We start from the raw sequence: 16,616 nt of genomic DNA on the forward strand, positions 1-16,616 counted from the left end.
CTCATCTTTTATTTAGCAGTGCAGCCCACCTGCCTTTGTTATAGGGAATCAGCTTCCAAAGGGATTCAGGTGCTGTCTTTCAAGTTTTCTGAGCCATGCAAGGAACTTCCCTCAGTCCTACCTTCACCTAGAGCTCTGTTGTCCCAGTGATTAGGTTGATGCCACCTCAGTTTATTAGGGAAGCTGGGATAGTATGCTTCAGAGCTATAAGGACCCTCCTTTGGGGTCTGAAAGGGTTTGTAATGCCTATCACACTTATCTTTTTTATTTTGGTCAGCTCTTTCAACATTTTTTAGTTATAATTGTTATCTGCAATTATAAGACATCTATCACTATGGTATGTGACTGCGGATAATATCTATGGCAGTTGTTTTAAAGTGTAACTAATTAGGCTTCAGCAAACAGAACCATACTAGCCACTTCTAATAACCTACTACAAGCCCCCGTATGTGAAAGCTCCATTCCCTTGTAATAACAGTTTTATCCCAGCTTCCCAAATCTTTTAAAAATAACTTTATTTCCAAGAACACCCCACAAAGACATGATATAAAATTTATCAAGATACTGTTTCATGAGATACTATGTGTTTTTACAGCATCAGGTCTCTGATCTCAGCTGAGGCCTGTAGGAGCTGCTACAATACCAACAATGACAGTAATACTAATAAGCTAAGTGTGGCAAGTTTCTTTTTACATGATACAATGTTAGGGTCAATTCTCTGTAAACAAGTGAATTGATTGATTTCTGTGGTTTTAAGCAGTTTTGCCTTACTTGGCTAGATTGTGATATGCTGCGGAGCTTTTCATTTTCACGCTGCTGTACCATTGCTTCTCCTTCCCTGGTCCTTTCTAGACTCCATCCCATGGCTAACATGGTTTTAAGCGATTCTCTGGCCGGCCAACGATAAATTTCCTTTTCCTTTGAAGAAAAACAAATGAGTGGATAATTATATAGTGTTTCACAAGCAACTAGCAAAAGCCTATGGAGAAATATTCCGCCCTCAATTACACCTAGGCAAGCCCAATTAAAATCAACATATGTTGCATAGGTATAACTGAGGATAGGATTTGGCTCTTTGTTTCAAGTAGTTTTAGAAATAGTCATATTACTTACTTCTTTCCCTTGGGGCACTTATTACTAGGACATGGCACAATGCATTAGAAACTAAGCACAGCATACAAGTGAACTTTGAAGCAACAGACAATGGTATTTATATTTTGCAGCTGCTTGCAAACTATTTACTAGTCTTTCTGACCAATCAAGAAAATGTATAGTACTGTACTTCTAACACAAAATATCCACCAATCCAGGGTGCTATTATTGCAATGAAATCTCTACATGGTGGACATTTGAGTTTGTCAGCACGAAAGTCCCTCATTCCACCAACTTCTGATTCACAGATAGTATTAATGTAAAACATAATGGTCTAGTCTCCCCTTGATACAAATACAAACACCATTAAATTTTATTGGCAGGGAATGTATCTTGCTGTTTTTATGAGAAGTACAGGTCTTTTGTACCTGAAACATTATGTGAAAAAGAAAATTTGAATGTTTCATTATCCATCTCTTAGAAGTAGTTACCATATATCAATAACTACACGATATGGAATGTTTATAAAGTAAACACATTGTGTAAGTAGTGATTAAAAAATCCTCTCCTCAAATGAGAAAGATAAATGATCTCAGAATAACAAATATTAAAATACTTTAATAATAATGCAAATAATAATAATACCTCAGAGTTCTATGGTGCATTTTGTCCAAGAATCTCAAAATGCTTTACAAACCTCAGCTAATTAAATCTTCAGCACCCATGTGAGTGTAGCAGTCCCCATTTCTCAAATGGGAAAGGTGAGGTAAAGAGGGGGTAATGCTAAGTGACTTGTCCAAAGTCACACAGACAGTCACTAGAAGAGCTTATAATAGAAACCAACAGTCCTGACTTAAGCAACAGAGGGTCCTGTGGCACCTTTGAGACTAACAGAAGTATTGGGAGCATAAGCTTTCGTGGGTAAGAACCTCACTTCTTCAGATGCAAGTAATGGAAATCTCCAGAGGCAGGTATAAATCAGTGTGGAGATAACAAGGTTAGTTCAATCAGGGAGGGTGAGGTGCTCTGCTAGCAGTAGAGGTGTGAACACCAAGGGAGGAGAAACTGCTTCTGTAGTTGGATAGCCATTCACAGTCTTTGTTTAATCCTGATCTGATGGTGTCAAATTTGCAAATGAACTGGAGCTCAGCAGTTTCTCTTTGGAGTCTGGTCCTGAAGTTTTTTTGCTGTAAGATGGCTACCTTTACATCTGCTATTGTGTGGCCAGGGAGGTTGAAGTGTTCTCCTATAGGTTTTTGTATATTGCCATTCCTGATATCTGACTTGTGTCCATTTATCCTCTTGCGTAGTGACTGTCCAGTTTGGCCAATGTACATAGCAGAGGGGCATTGCTTGCATATGATGGCATATATAACATTGGTGGATGTGCAGGTGAATGAGCCGGTGATGTTGTAGCTGATCTGGTTAGGTCCTGTGATGGTGTTGCTGGTGTAGATATGTGGGCAGAGTTGGCATCGAGGTTTGTTGTATGGGTTGGTTCCTGAGTTAGAGTTGTTATGGTGCGGTGCATGGTTGCTGGTGAGAATATACTTAAGGTTGGCAGGTTGTCTGTGGGCGAGGACTGGCCTGCCTCCCAAGGTCTGTGAAAGTGAGGGATCATTGTCCAGGATGGGTTGTAGATCACTGATGATGCGTTGGAGAGGTTTAAGCTGAGGACTGTAGGTGATGGCCAGTGGAGTTCTGTTGGTTTCTCTTCTGGGCCTGTCTTGTAGCAGGAGGCTTCTGGGTACACGTCTGGCTCTGTTGATTTGTTTCTTTATTTCCTTGTGTGGGTATCGTAGTTTTGAGAATGCTTGGTGAAGATCTTGTAGGTGTTGGTCTCTGTCTGAGGGGTTGGAGCAGATGCGATTGTACCTCAGTGCTTGGCTGTAGACGATGGATCGTGTGGTGTGACCGGGGTGGAAGCTGGAGGCATGAAGGTAGGCATAGCGGTCGGTGGGTTTTCGGTATAGGGTGGTGTTAATGTGGCCATCGCTTATTTGTACGGTGGTGTCTAGGAAGTGGACCTCCCGTGTAGATTGGTCCAGGCTGAGGTTGATGGTGGGGTGGAAGCTGTTGAAATCATGGTGGAATTCTTCCAGGGTCTCTTTCCCATGGGTCCAGATGATGAAGATGTCATCAATATAGCGTAGGTAGAGAAGGGGCATGAGTGGACGAGAGCTGAGGAAGCGTTGTTCCAGGTCAGCCATAAAAATGTTGGCATATTGTGGGGCCATGCGGGTGCCCATAGCGGTGCCACTGGTCTGGAGGTATATATTGTCACCAAATTTGAAATAATTGTGCGTGAGGATAAAGTCACAGAGCTCAGCAATAAGTTGTGCTGTGTCATCATCAGGGATACTGTTCCTGACAGCTTGTATTCCATCTGTATGTGGGATGTTTGTGTAGAGAGCCTCTACATCCATGGTGGCTAGGATGGTGTTTTCTGGGAGGTCACCAATGCATTGTAGTTTTCTCAGGAAATCTGTGGTGTCACGGAGATAGCTGGGAGTGCTGGTGGCGTAGGGTCTGAGTAGGGAGTCCACATATCCAGACAGTCCTTTAGTGAGGGTGCCAATGCCCGAGATGATGGGGCGTCCAGGATTTCCAGGTTTGTGGATCTTAGGTAGTAGATAGAATAACCCCGGTCGGGGCTCTAAGGGTATGTTGATTTGTTCCTGTGTTAGTGTAGGGAGTGTCCTGAGTAGATGGTGCAGTTTCTTAATGTATTCCTCAGTGGGATCTGAGGAAAGTGGCCTGTAGAATTTGGTATTGGAGAGTTGTCTGGCAGCCTCCTTCTGGTAGTCAGACCTGTTCATGATGACAACAGCACCTCCTTTATCAGCCTCTTTGATGATAATGTCAGGGTGGTTTCTGAGGCTGTGGATGGCATTGCGTTCTGCACGACTTAGGTTATGAGGCAAGCGATGTTGTTTTTCCACAATTTCTGCCTGTGCACGTCGGTGGAAGCATTCTATGTATAGGTCCAGACTGTCATTTCGACCCTCGGGAGGAGTCCATGCGGAGTTCTTCTTCCTGTGTTGTTGGTGGGAGGGTATCTGTGTATCAGTGCGCTGTTCAGTGTTATCTTGAAAGTATTCTTTGAGTTGGAGGCGGCGAAAGTAGGCTTCCAGATCACCACAGAACTGTATCATGTTCGTGGGGGTGCTAGGGCAAAAGGAGAGTCCCCGAGATAGGACAGACTCTTCTGCTGGGTTGAGTGTGTAGCTGGATAAATTGACGATATTGCTGGGTGAGTTAGGGGTACTCCTGTTGTGGCCCCATATGGCAGGTAGGATTTTAGACAGCTTACGGTCCTTTTTCCTTTGTAGAGAGGTGAAGTGTGTAATGTAGATCTCCTGTCTTATTTTAGTAAAGTCCATTTGTGTGGAGGGTTGGTTATTTATGAAAGTCTCCAGGTTGGAGAGCTCTTTCTTGATGTTTTTCTGTTTGCTGTATAGGATGCTGATCAGGTGGTTCCTCAGTTTCTTTGATAATGTATGGCATAATCTCTCACTGTGGTCTGTGCAGTATGTAGAGAGCAAGGGATTTTTCACCTTCAGTCCATTAGGTATGATGTCCATCCTTTTGCATTTGGAAAGGAAGATGATATCTGTCTGTATTTGTGCAAGTTTCTTCATGAGGTTGATAGATTTCCATTCCATACGGCTAAATGCAGTGCCTTGCACGGTGTCAAGTATCAGAGGGGTAGCCGTGTTAGTCTGAATCTGTAAAAAGCAACAGAGGGTCCTGTGGCACCTTTGAGACTAACAGAAGTATTGGGAGCATAAGCTTTCGTGGGTAAGAACCTCACTTCTTCAGATGCAAGTAATGGAAATCTCCAGAGGCAGGTATAAATCAGTGTGGAGATAACGAGGTTAGTTCAATCAGGGAGGGTGAGGTGCTCTGCTAGCAGTTGAGGTGTGAACACCAAGGGAGGAGAAACTGCTTCTGTAGTTGGATAGTCCTGACTTAGTTCGCTGCCCTACCCACTAGAAGACTCTCATTCCTAGTCAACAAACTCACAGAAACAATTCACCTACAAACAATGTTAGAAATGTTTTACCGCAGAGGAGTTTCCCTTTATACCCTACACACCTTCAGGAGAGTAGTGATTTGCCTTGGCTGAGGAGAGATCTCTATTCAAAGATCTTCACTCATACCTTTATCTCAGCCACAGGAGGGATAAAAAGAGTTCTCTCCTCCACAAAGGGCTGAGAGCAATACATCCACAATACTCCCAGCATCAGTTGCTCTACAGGGTGAGAGAGAGAGACTGGGAATCAAATCCAGACTTCTTGCATAGATTACAAAGCAAAGGGTTGATCTAACCTACAATTCTTGTCATTAACTGAAATACAATATGATTTGGCTCTCTCCACCTCTTCTCTCTATTTCATGTGCTTGTTAAAAAGGATTAACTAAAATTGTGCTAGAACCATGCTGTTTTATGCTAGAAAGAACTTTAAGCTTTCCTCCATTACCTTTTCAGTTAATGTTTTGAAAGGCCTTATTAACGGATGTGTCTTCGTATTTTCATCCAGTGAAACACCATATTTCCATCCACTATTACTCTGAAAACATAAAATATATTTTATTTAAACTTTTTTCTTATATGAATAATGTAAATGAGCAATCGTAAACGAACTAGTCATTTTAATATGTGGCATACAGTACTGCACATCTACCTAAACAGCAGTTGTGCATTACACCTGGAAAATGTCTCTATCCAGGGATTCCCAATACACTGTTCCTTCTATATTTTGCAGGCTTACTCCTTAAAACACAGACTTCAGATATTTTCCTTGTGTCATGGCTGGTTATTTTGACCATAAAGTGGTTTTTATTCTTGGTTATTGTTCTCCATTTATCCCTAAGAGATTTATGATGTATAGCTGTTAAAATTCTGCTTCCCTCTCTTACCGCTTTTTTATATATAAGCAGAAAACAAAGAAATTTTTAGATAATTTCTTCAGATTTTTTACTGACTAAATATAAAATGGATTTTGATGCCCTCTTTTCCTCTTTTACAAATGGGCCCAGAAAAAAAGCTATTATCAAAGTTTGTGTGACTCTTAGGGCTAGTCTACACTTACCGGTTAGTTCGACGGCTGCGGATCGAAGTTCCGAGTTCGATTTATCGCGTCTGGTCTGGACGCGATAAATCGAACCAGGAAGTGATCCCCGTCGACTGCGGTACTCCAGCTCAGCGAGAGGAGTACCGCGAAGTCGACGGGGAGCCTGCCTGCCGCGTGTGGACCGCGTCTGAACCGCGGTAAGGTCGAAGTAAGGTATGTCGAATTCAGCTACGTTATTCACGTAGCTGAATTTGCGTACCTTACTTCGATTTGGGGGGTAAGTGTAGACCAGCCCTTATTCTCATATATTTTAAAAGGTAGAGCTGTATTCCTTTAGTGAAATGTTCAAATGAAACAACAGTAGTTTCATTCCTGCTACTTATTCTATATTCTTCTAAGATCAATCTAGTGTCTTTGTATTTCAGAATCAAAAGTTAACTAGTCTTTAAATGGGTGATTTCATTTCATATGTGTTCATTATTCTGAGGCTATTTACTACCAGCACTTTTGGGAATAACTGGCAGAGAACTAGTTGCAATTCTAATGGTTCAAAGGAAGTCAGAGGTGGGCAGAGTTAGATGAACAGAAACTGAAGAAAGCATTAACAGAGATACTATGAAGATTGGCAGGCTCAAAGTATAACCCCATCCTACTTCCCTTAAATTATAGAGCTTTATTTTTCAACTCTCCTGTGACAGAGAAAAAAAAATCAGTCCTAAAATAAAGTGTTAAACAACATAAGAACATTAAAATCTCAGCTAGGCTATCGACCAACAAATATAGAATGCTTGACTACGTAAGTGTAGGCATCAGGCCACATACTCCATTCCCTCTGCATGCAAGCATCATTCACTCAAACGCTCAACATGAGTGCAGGCTTTTGTAAGCATCAATCCTCTCAAGAGTGGCAGGCATGTGAATCAGGACTAAGCTAGTAGACCTACATTTCAGACTTACAAGATTTCTCACAGTCTCTTTAAATAGTTTGTAGTTCCCTATTTAAAAAACCCTCTAAACTATAGCAGACATGGACCCACACCAGTTCTTTCTACTACTCACCTACTTTCTAAATGAGCTGAGCTATCTCACTTTTTATAACACTTTTACACCTAATCTAATGCACCCCTACACCTAAAAATCCCTGTCATCAGAACTACAACCCCCCCTTTTTATCCAGAAGCATTCAGTTGCAAGCCTCTGAACACAGATGCTGTCCACTTTGCTAAACTGAATGATGCCACACAAGGCTGGCAACTCCATTCCATACAACAAACGGTGCAAGAGAAAGCTGTCTGAGAAGCAGACATATTAGCTCAGCTCCTAAGACAGATTCAGTGGGAAGTCTTCCTACACCCCACCTTGCCCTCACCCAACATATCAGGAGATGGGAGAGATGTTGTCTCAGTAAACAAGCTGCCACCACACTCCTTAGGCACCAACGGGTGCAACACCTGCGATTGGCTGATACAAAAGTCCCAGTCTAATAAACCAAAGAAGGTATATCAGACCAGCACCACTTTTAGGCTGGAAAAGCAAGTTCCCTGAGCTTGGGAGGATTGGGAGAAGAGCGAATTAGTGAAGGGAAGTCATGACCACCTGATCTCCCCCATGCTGCAGGACAACAAAGGGAGAGGACAGGGCAGAGAGTGCGGAGGAAAAGTTTTTGCATTTTAGTTCAAGTTAGATGATTGTGTTTCTTTATCTGTTGTATATGCAAGTGAGTTTCTAAGAGAGGTAAAGAATCTGTCAGCGAGAGCGGTTATTGTGATTGTGGCTGTTAAGGAAAGTTAAGGAAGGAAAACTTGTCATTTTCTTGCTTTTAAGGGATTTTTCCTTATGCACCCTTAACCAGTATTTAATAAGAACATAAGAATGGCCGTACTGGGTCAGACCAAAGGTCCATCCAGCCCAGTATCCTGTCTACTGACAGTGGCCAATGCCAGGTGCCCCAGAGGGAGTGAACCTAACAGGTAATGATCAAGTGATCTCTCTCCTGCCGTCCATCACCATCCTCTGACAAACAGAAGCTAGGGACACCATTCCTTACCCATCCTGGCTAATAGCCATTAATGGACTTAACCTCCATGAATTTGTCCAGTTTTCTTTTAAACCCTGTTATAGTCCTAGCCTTCACAACCTCCTCAGGCAAGGAGTTCCACAAGTTGACTGTGTGCTGTGTGAACAAGAACTTCCTTTTATTTGTTTTAAACCTGCTGCCCATTAATTTCATTTGGTGGCCCCTAGTTCTTATATTATGGGAACAAGTAAATAACTTTTCCTTAGTCACTTTCTCCACATCACTCATGATTTTATATACCTCCATCATATCCTCTTTTCCAAGCTGAAAAGTCCTAGCCTCTTTAATCTCTCCTCTTATGGGACCCGTTCCAAACCTCTAATAATTTTAGTTGCCCTTCTCTGAACCTTTTCTAATGCCAGTATATCTTTTTTGAGATCAGGAGACCACATCTGTATGCAGTATTCAAGATGTTGGCGTACCATGGATTTATATAAGGGCAATAAGATATTCTCCGTCTTATTTTCTATCCCCTTTTTAATGATTCCTAAATTCTTGTTTGCTTTTTTGACTGCCGCTGCACACTGTGTGGACGTCTTCAGAGAACTATCCACGATGACTCCAAGATCTTTTTCCTGATTAGTTGTAGCTAAATTAGCCCCCATCATATTGTATGTATAGTTGGGGTTATTTTTCCCAATGTGCATTACTTTACATTTATCCACATTAAATTTCATTTGCCATTTTGTTGCCCAATCACTTAGTTTTGTGAGATCTTTTTGAAGTTCTTCACAGTCTGCTTTGGTCTTAACTATTTTGAGCTATTTAATGTATTTAATGAAGTGTATGTGTGTACACGCACATGCATATGGCCAGACTTGTTTAAAAGACTCAGTTTTTCAAATTTCTTTCCTTGCCAGAATAAGAGGCTTGAAATTCATACTAGGAAACAAAGGGCTGAACTTGTTACTTATCTCCTATAATATTAACAAATTTAACATAATTTCATGGAAAACCCAGAAACCTGATTAAGCTTTATTTTTGCCCAAATGAACATTAAAAAAGACAGTGGAATCTGAAATCCCAGATGACAGCTTCAGGAAAACCCTGAAAGGTATTTGCATACATTTCATGCCACAGTTGCAGCCCCCAGTAAATTCTACTCTTGCCAAGCACTGAAACAGACAACCAGCACAAAGATAGGGCACACATGGAGAACCGTGAGGGAATGAAAACACCTAAGAGACCTTTTTTTTTACATATATCTTTAGAGAGGAAGAATGGGCCTAACTATGCTTTTTAAAACTATAAAGGAGATTGGGCTTCCCAGGTCCACTCTTCGACTTCAAAGCTATTGCAATAGAACTTATTTGACTTTAGAGCTTCCAGCCAACATAAAATGAATCTCAACATCAAAGCTAACTGCAACTGTGTGAGACTGGCATTTCTGTTTAAAGAAGAATGTTTCTCTCCCCCCTCCCAAAAGAAAAATAAAAAAATTCAGGACACTGTTTTGAAAGTGTAATTCTCAAATTAATGTAAAAAGTCTCTTCCACCAACCTCTGTAGACACTCCAGGAAAGTGCTGCTCTGGTATAATGCACACTTAATGAATGGCAAGCCTATCACTTTGATAAATTGGATAAATTTCCAGTATTCAACCCTCAACGTTCTTTAATTTTCCTTTTCTGACAATTGTCAGTTTTATAATAATCCCTACCTTGTCACAGGCCCACTTGTCATGAGAATGTTCAGCATACTTGCTAACAATATACTCCAATTTTTCAGGAAGAGTAAGGCTACAAACAAAGAGAGCATGGTCATTTAACCATATTTTACTTCAACCAGACATATGAATAAATGGCATAAGAGATACCAATAGTCAAAATGTTTCATCTCAAGAGATAAACAAGTAATCATGCTTTTTAATTACATTTCCATTTACAAGGAATAACTCAAAACAAAACCAGTGTTATAGTGATATTACTGAGTTTCTTCAAATGCATGAACACTGGAGCATTTAAGAACTGTAGTAATAGGAAATACATCTGCTAAGCCATGTCTGAAAGATTTTTCTTTTATTCTTTGTGGTTCTTAGTATATATACTACTAGGATGAATGTTTTGATATGTTCCACGAGGAGGAAAAAAATGTTAATTTTAATGACCCAATAATAATGTTCAGTTGTTGCATAAAAATTACTAGAAATGTATTTTTGAGAATGCAACAGTATTACTAGGAACACCATACTTCTCTATTAAATCATTATATATAAGTCAGCTTATTTACTTTGACATCTGAGACTTATAATTACACAGGACAAATTCACACACAGAGTGAAGATTTTGTCATAACCTGGCATAGATTAATAGCAACGTTGATCTGTGAGATTTTAGTAACCTTGAGCCATCTCAAGCATAGTTCACCCCTCTAAATCATGAGAGAAGCAAAAGAGTATTATCTAAGTATATAACCAGAGTATTTGGCTTTGGCTTTCGTACTCAATGTCTAGATTCATAAAGAGGCATTGCAATGCCTCACTCCAAGGTGCCCTGCTGCCCAGTGGAATTCATAGCCCTGAGTTAGGTGCTCAGGCTCTCCATCACTGTCTGGGGAGAGTTAGGAACCTAGGAAGGAGATTTACAGAAGCCAGCAAGCTAAGAGGGGCGCTGCCTGAGCTAGCCAGGAGTAAAATTCAGAGGAAAGGGGAAGGGCCTAGATCCATAAAGGTGTTTAGGCATTTAACTATCATTAATCTGAGGCAGGGCAGCCCTTTCTTTTGAAAAATAACCAAGAGACAGACACCCCCTCCTCACTTGCAATCATAGCCAACAATCCAGCAGTTAAGACACTCACTTGAGATTTGGACGACCTGTTTTTCAAAACCCCACTCTGTCTGATTTGGAGCAGGGACTTGAACCCAGATCTCCACTCCTAGGACGGAGCCCTAACCACCAGTTATTGGGTATCCTAAGAACATATGAATGGCCATACTGGGTCAGACCAAAAGTCCATCTTACCCAGTTTCCTGTCTTCCAACAGTGGGCAATGCCAGGTGTTTCAGAGAGAATGAACAGAACAGGTAATCATCAAGTGATCCATCCCCTGTCACCCATTCCCAGCTTCTGGCAAACAGAGGCTAGGGACACCATCCATGCCCATCCTAAGGTAGGGCTCTCACAATCTCACTTGTTGAAGCTATTCCTCTTTGTTAATTAACCAGTCCTTAGGTCTGAGAGCAAGAGAGAATGAAAAAAGTGAGAGATTGACTCTACAGCCTGCTGGTTAGCACCCTTAGCTGAGATGTGGCAGAAACCTAGGTGCGTAGGGAATTTAGGCACCTCTGGGACTACGCAGCAGCTGAGCAATGGTTTTATGAATGTCAGTGACATTTAAATGTTGGACTTTGGTACCTAAAGAAGCAATTAGGCAGTTACATCCCTTTGTGAATCCAGCCCAGGGGTGGGCAAACTACGGCCTGCGGCAAGGGCAGTGCACGCAGAGCCCTCCACCTCCAATCCCCCAGGGTACGCAGCGCTTCCTGGAGCAGCGCGGGGCCGGGGACAGGGCAGGCATGCAGAGAGCCTGCCCTAGCCCTGATGCATGCCGCTGCTACCCTGGAGCCACTTGAGGTAAGCGGGGCCGGAGTCCAAACCCCTCCTGTATCCCGCCCCCCCAACTCCCTGCCCTAAGCCCCCTGCCTGCACCTCACACCCCAACTCCCTGCCCTGAGCCCCCTCGTACACCTCACACCCCTCCTGCACCCCAACCCTGCCCTGAGCTCCCTGCTGCATCCTGCACACCACCCCTGTGCACCCCAATTTCCTGCCCTGAGCCCCATGCTACACCCTGCACCCCTCCTGCACCCCAACCCCCTGCCCTGAGCCCCCTCCCGCAGTCCACCCCCCTCCTGCACCCCTGCCCTGAGCCCCCTCCTGCACTCTGCACCCCTCCTACACCCCAACCCTCTTCCCTGAGCCCCCTCATACGCCCTGCACCCCTCCTCTGCCCCAATCCCTTGTCTGAGCCCCTTCCTGCACACTGCCCCCCTCCTACACCCCACACTCCCTCCCGCACCCCAACCCCTTGCCCCTGCATACAATTTCCCCACCCAGATGTGGCCCTCGGCTCAAAAAGTTTGCCCACCCCTGATCTAGCCCCTACTTCACAGGTTATTGTGAGACCTATTTAGTGTTTACAGAGCGCTTTGGGGCATGTAAAGTGCTATATACATTCTAAATATAAGTTGCAGAGGAGGCATATTTGGTGCCTGACAGGAGGGAGCAAGGTTCCCCACATTAGTTATGGAGGGCACGGGTATCATTTAAGATGATAGTCAATTCTCTTCAAAAAAAGGAAAAGAAAGGTATTGGCAATAAGTGGCACAAGAGACATTTGAAAAACCTGTATGGTTACCATGACTCACTTGACTGTGTTGATAGGTTTGGGATCAAAGTTTCCCTCTGGATCCACTGAAGCCTGCTTTTTCAAAGTTACTCTAATTCTGGTGTCTAAATAATCTGGAGGCAAAGCCCCAGCTATAGCACTTAGACAAGGCAAGGCCATTCGGAAGAGCTCTGGATCATACTTCTGCAGGAGAGATAGGAACTGGTTGGAAAGTTCAATAGAAAAACATGCAAAATGTTAGTGAAAGCAAGACAGCCATATGGAGCAGAACTAGAAGATGCAGTCAAATCATGAGGAATATTTTAAAGTCAAGCGCATAGCAGAAACTCATGCCAGCATAAAGGTGTATACTCCTATGCAGAAACGGATGCATTGTTTAAGGCTCTCTTCAAACTAAATGTTGAATGTTACACAATCCTTTCACATGCACAAGCCTTAAATTGTCCATGGAACTGAAAGACCTACAAACAGACAACGTCTTATATTTTCAGAATGTGTCAGCCTGTTCAGGTAAAACTTGACTATCCACAAAAAATAGCGTTAATATTTATAGAACTTTCAAAACCTATAGGAAATGCGTAGTATTTTGTCATCTCTTCTCCTTCACTCTCCCTAAATACTGTTCTGCTTAAATCACATAGGCCAAAAAAAATTGACTTTTGCCATAGTAAAGGCACTTCATATATTTCCAAACTTGTACCAGCTGGAGCTGAATTAGCACATTCTCTCTTCTAACCCAAATTAGAGAGAACTAGCACTTCATAATTCCCAAATAAGAAATCTACCCTCAGCAACCTGATATGATACACATGTAGCATCTTTCAGCTACCTATTCTAAGGCAGTGTGGCCTAGTACATAGAGCACTGGATTAGGACCCAGGAAACCTTGGTTCTATTTCCAGCTCTGGCCTGCTAGGTGACCCTGAGCAAATCACTTTACATCTCTGTGCCTCAGTTTCATCAGCTACACAAGGGTGATTATGATACTGACCTCCTTTCTAAAGTGCTCTGAGATCTACTGATGAAAAGCACTATGTAAGAGCTAGGTATTGTTAATAGTAATCTTTTGTTAGTACAGCCTGGGCGTGGCCCCTACTTATAAGTTGGTCACTTTCCTGCCATTAGGGCATAGGCACCAAATGAGGATGGAATTTAGGTAAATCTTACATTTAGGAAAATTTAGGAACATATAGGTAAACCTTCTGCAGTGGAAGGGCTTTCATGGTGTCAGTAATGAAAAACGGTGGTGCTATATAATGCTATAAACTTGAATGATTACCCGTTGACATTTGGATGCCAAAAAAAAAAGTTGAGGAAAAGCTCTTCTGAGGTTCATGAAGAATTCTGACTGTCAATATGACATGGTTGTATTGTAGATGGCACCTTGGGAAACCGAGGAGTTGAGGTGCTAAAAAGAGATTTTCCCATGCTTGCTCTGCCTGAAAGACTTGCCTAATTCTATGTCGTATACTGGAAAATAGATGGGAGCTAGGTCACAGTAAATAACATCATCAAAGTAGTTGGAGACCATCAACATTTAAAACCTACAAATGTCTGTTTACAGAGAAGAATGGAAGAAGACACTGTACCCTGGCAATTTTAGAGAAATTTCCCATATTTGCACTACTACTACTGACACTACTGGTGGGGGGGGCACTACCATAGATTGGGCACCAATATTTGTATCACCATGTCATCTAGACTTATTTGGAACAAGGTTAAGATAACATAATGATGAAGATGCTGGCAGCTGTCTACATTAGGCTTTCCTGCCCTTGCTACCATTGGTGGAACTGTACTGGTGGTAGTGCAATGGTGGGAAATATCACTAAAATCAATAGTGTAAACAACGCCTCGGAGCCTAATATACTGAGTCTATTGTTATCTGAGCACACTCATTTACACAGCATAATGGAGAGCTGAGTGAATAATTGGCAGACATTCTAATCCTAGAATCCTCTGGGTTACCAACTTTTAGATGTCTTCACTGGAACACTGAGACATATCAGGATATCTCAACACTACCACAGAACAAGACTGTACTTCAGGAACTCATCTGCAGAGTACAGGTAGCCTGATTACTTTGACTTCCAATTTGTCAAACTTTGTGGTCAACAGCAAACCTGGATTACCATGAGTCCCACACAGCCCTAATATTATGCCCTCATTGTGAGTGGTCCTCTTCATATCAGGGAGATACCATTTCTTATTCTACCCTAATCATAGATGGAAGAGGTTGAGTGCCAAAGCCTTGAGCCCATGCTTTGAAAATGCAATGCAGAAAAATGTTTGCCTTCTAGATTGGGGCTTTTTGGTAGCTGAGTCATGCAGGGTCCAGCAAAACTACAGAAACACCTTTTTTTGTCTGGAAAGATAGGAATAACAATACAAGTTTACCATGGGTTTAGTTGTTTATGTCAGTGCTTTATGCAGATTCTGTTACCTCCTGTTAAATCATATACACATTATGACTTCTGCATCCTGATATGTAAACTTGTGAGTCCTCAAATATGCAATGGACTCTGTCCCCCCTTCACAATAATATGCCTTTCTATACTATATAAATGACATCATCATGTATGCATCTTCCAGAGGTAGCTTTATTGTAAAATCTCAATAAAATATTTGTAAATGTTTATAATAATAAATAATAATAATAATAGGAGGAGGAAGAGTTTGTGATGGAGAGAAATTTACTTAAATACAGGGATATTGCTATACTGAGCTAAAATGCCCCTAGGCCTATGTTTGTCTGAATAGAGCCCTTGGTGATTAAGCATTCATTTTAGAGGGTGGGTGATCAAGCATTCAATCGCATATTAATTTGGTTAGAAGCATTCATTGTCAATATCTACTGTATTAAGTGAAAGCAGAGTTAAAACATGCACTTTTCGTAGTTTGCACCACCATTATAATTATGCTATCATGGCTATTACAATCTTTAATGTGATTGATCATCATTACCTTATGAGAGAGGGAATCAAAAATTCCCCAGAAAAGTTTCTCAGTTAAATGTAACTCTTCTTCTGCTGCAATTCCATAACTCCCCAATCCAGAAGGTAGACAGTAATATTTCCAGCATCGCTCATAATGATTTGTTAGAAGCTATATAAATCAAAAGAAAATACAATTATGTAAAATCTGTCAATATTTCTTATGAATACTAAAACAAATTGGTTAGTGAGGCGCTGAACCACTGCCATCTACTAGAAAGAATGAGAACTCCTTAAGTGTGTGGTACTGGCACTTTACTGCTAGAATCTAATGGCAATTCACCTTTTTTGCTAGAGCAGTTGGGGCCCGTTCTTTTGAAGCAGGAGTATATGAGGTCTATTCTGGCAGTTGCTGTAAAGTTTTGAATAGCTATGGTGAGCAGCATGGTGATAAATAGTTCTTAGATTTGTTACAGTGCATACAAATTAGCCCAAATAATAAAATATAAAGGGGGTTACGTAAATAAAAGTTCAGAGGGAAAATAAAGGAACTGTATGAGAGTGGATTTTGGCACAGGGGTATTTTTTTCATCTAAATACACATGGGTCTTACTTCTGGTTATTTAGATAAGTTCAACAACCACAAGCAAAACACATTTGGTGGTCTCAATTTAATTCAAAATAGACATCAGAAAACACTGCAAAACTGGCCACGATGTATAATTTTCCATGACTAGGCACTTCTGATCAGCTTTGGAAGAGTCCATGGAATAGCAATTGCACTGAAAGTATGTAATACACTGCCTGGTAGGCTAGCACGCATGATTAGTACTACCCTCTATGGGAAGGGCTATATCAGAACCTGATCTCAAGCACTTATTAGTAGGGCTGATCAAAACCCAGAAGTTCCATTGCATGGGAAATTCTGAAATTAAAAAAAAATTAAAAATATTACATGTCTGAACAAAACCTTAAACATTTCAAAGGTTTCCTCAGAAATTTCATTTACAAAAAAAAAAAAAAAATGTTTCATTTTGATTTTTCTAAACAAACTGATGAAGCTTCCTGAGCTGCTTGGAAACCTCACAGC

General features: G+C 41.5%; 1 protein-coding gene across 1 annotated transcript in view; it reads right to left on the reverse strand.

The window, feature by feature from the left end:
• RYR3 (ryanodine receptor 3) overlaps positions 1–16,616 on the reverse strand; it is a 575,267-nt gene that overhangs the window by 203,096 nt on the left and 355,555 nt on the right. Inside the window, exons 50-54 of the mRNA XM_024202042.3 lie at positions 15,558–15,698; positions 12,613–12,776; positions 9,907–9,985; positions 5,577–5,666; positions 772–918 (exon numbers count right to left, since the gene is read on the reverse strand). Coding sequence (XP_024057810.2) covers positions 772–918; positions 5,577–5,666; positions 9,907–9,985; positions 12,613–12,776; positions 15,558–15,698 — 621 coding nt within the window. The remainder of the gene's footprint in view (positions 1–771; positions 919–5,576; positions 5,667–9,906; positions 9,986–12,612; positions 12,777–15,557; positions 15,699–16,616) is intronic.

The sequence above is a fragment of the Terrapene carolina genome, unplaced genomic scaffold (assembly GCF_002925995.2).
Source record: "Terrapene carolina triunguis isolate 2854851 unplaced genomic scaffold, T_m_triunguis-2.0 Scaffold96, whole genome shotgun sequence".
Lineage (NCBI taxonomy): Eukaryota > Metazoa > Chordata > Testudines > Emydidae > Terrapene > Terrapene triunguis.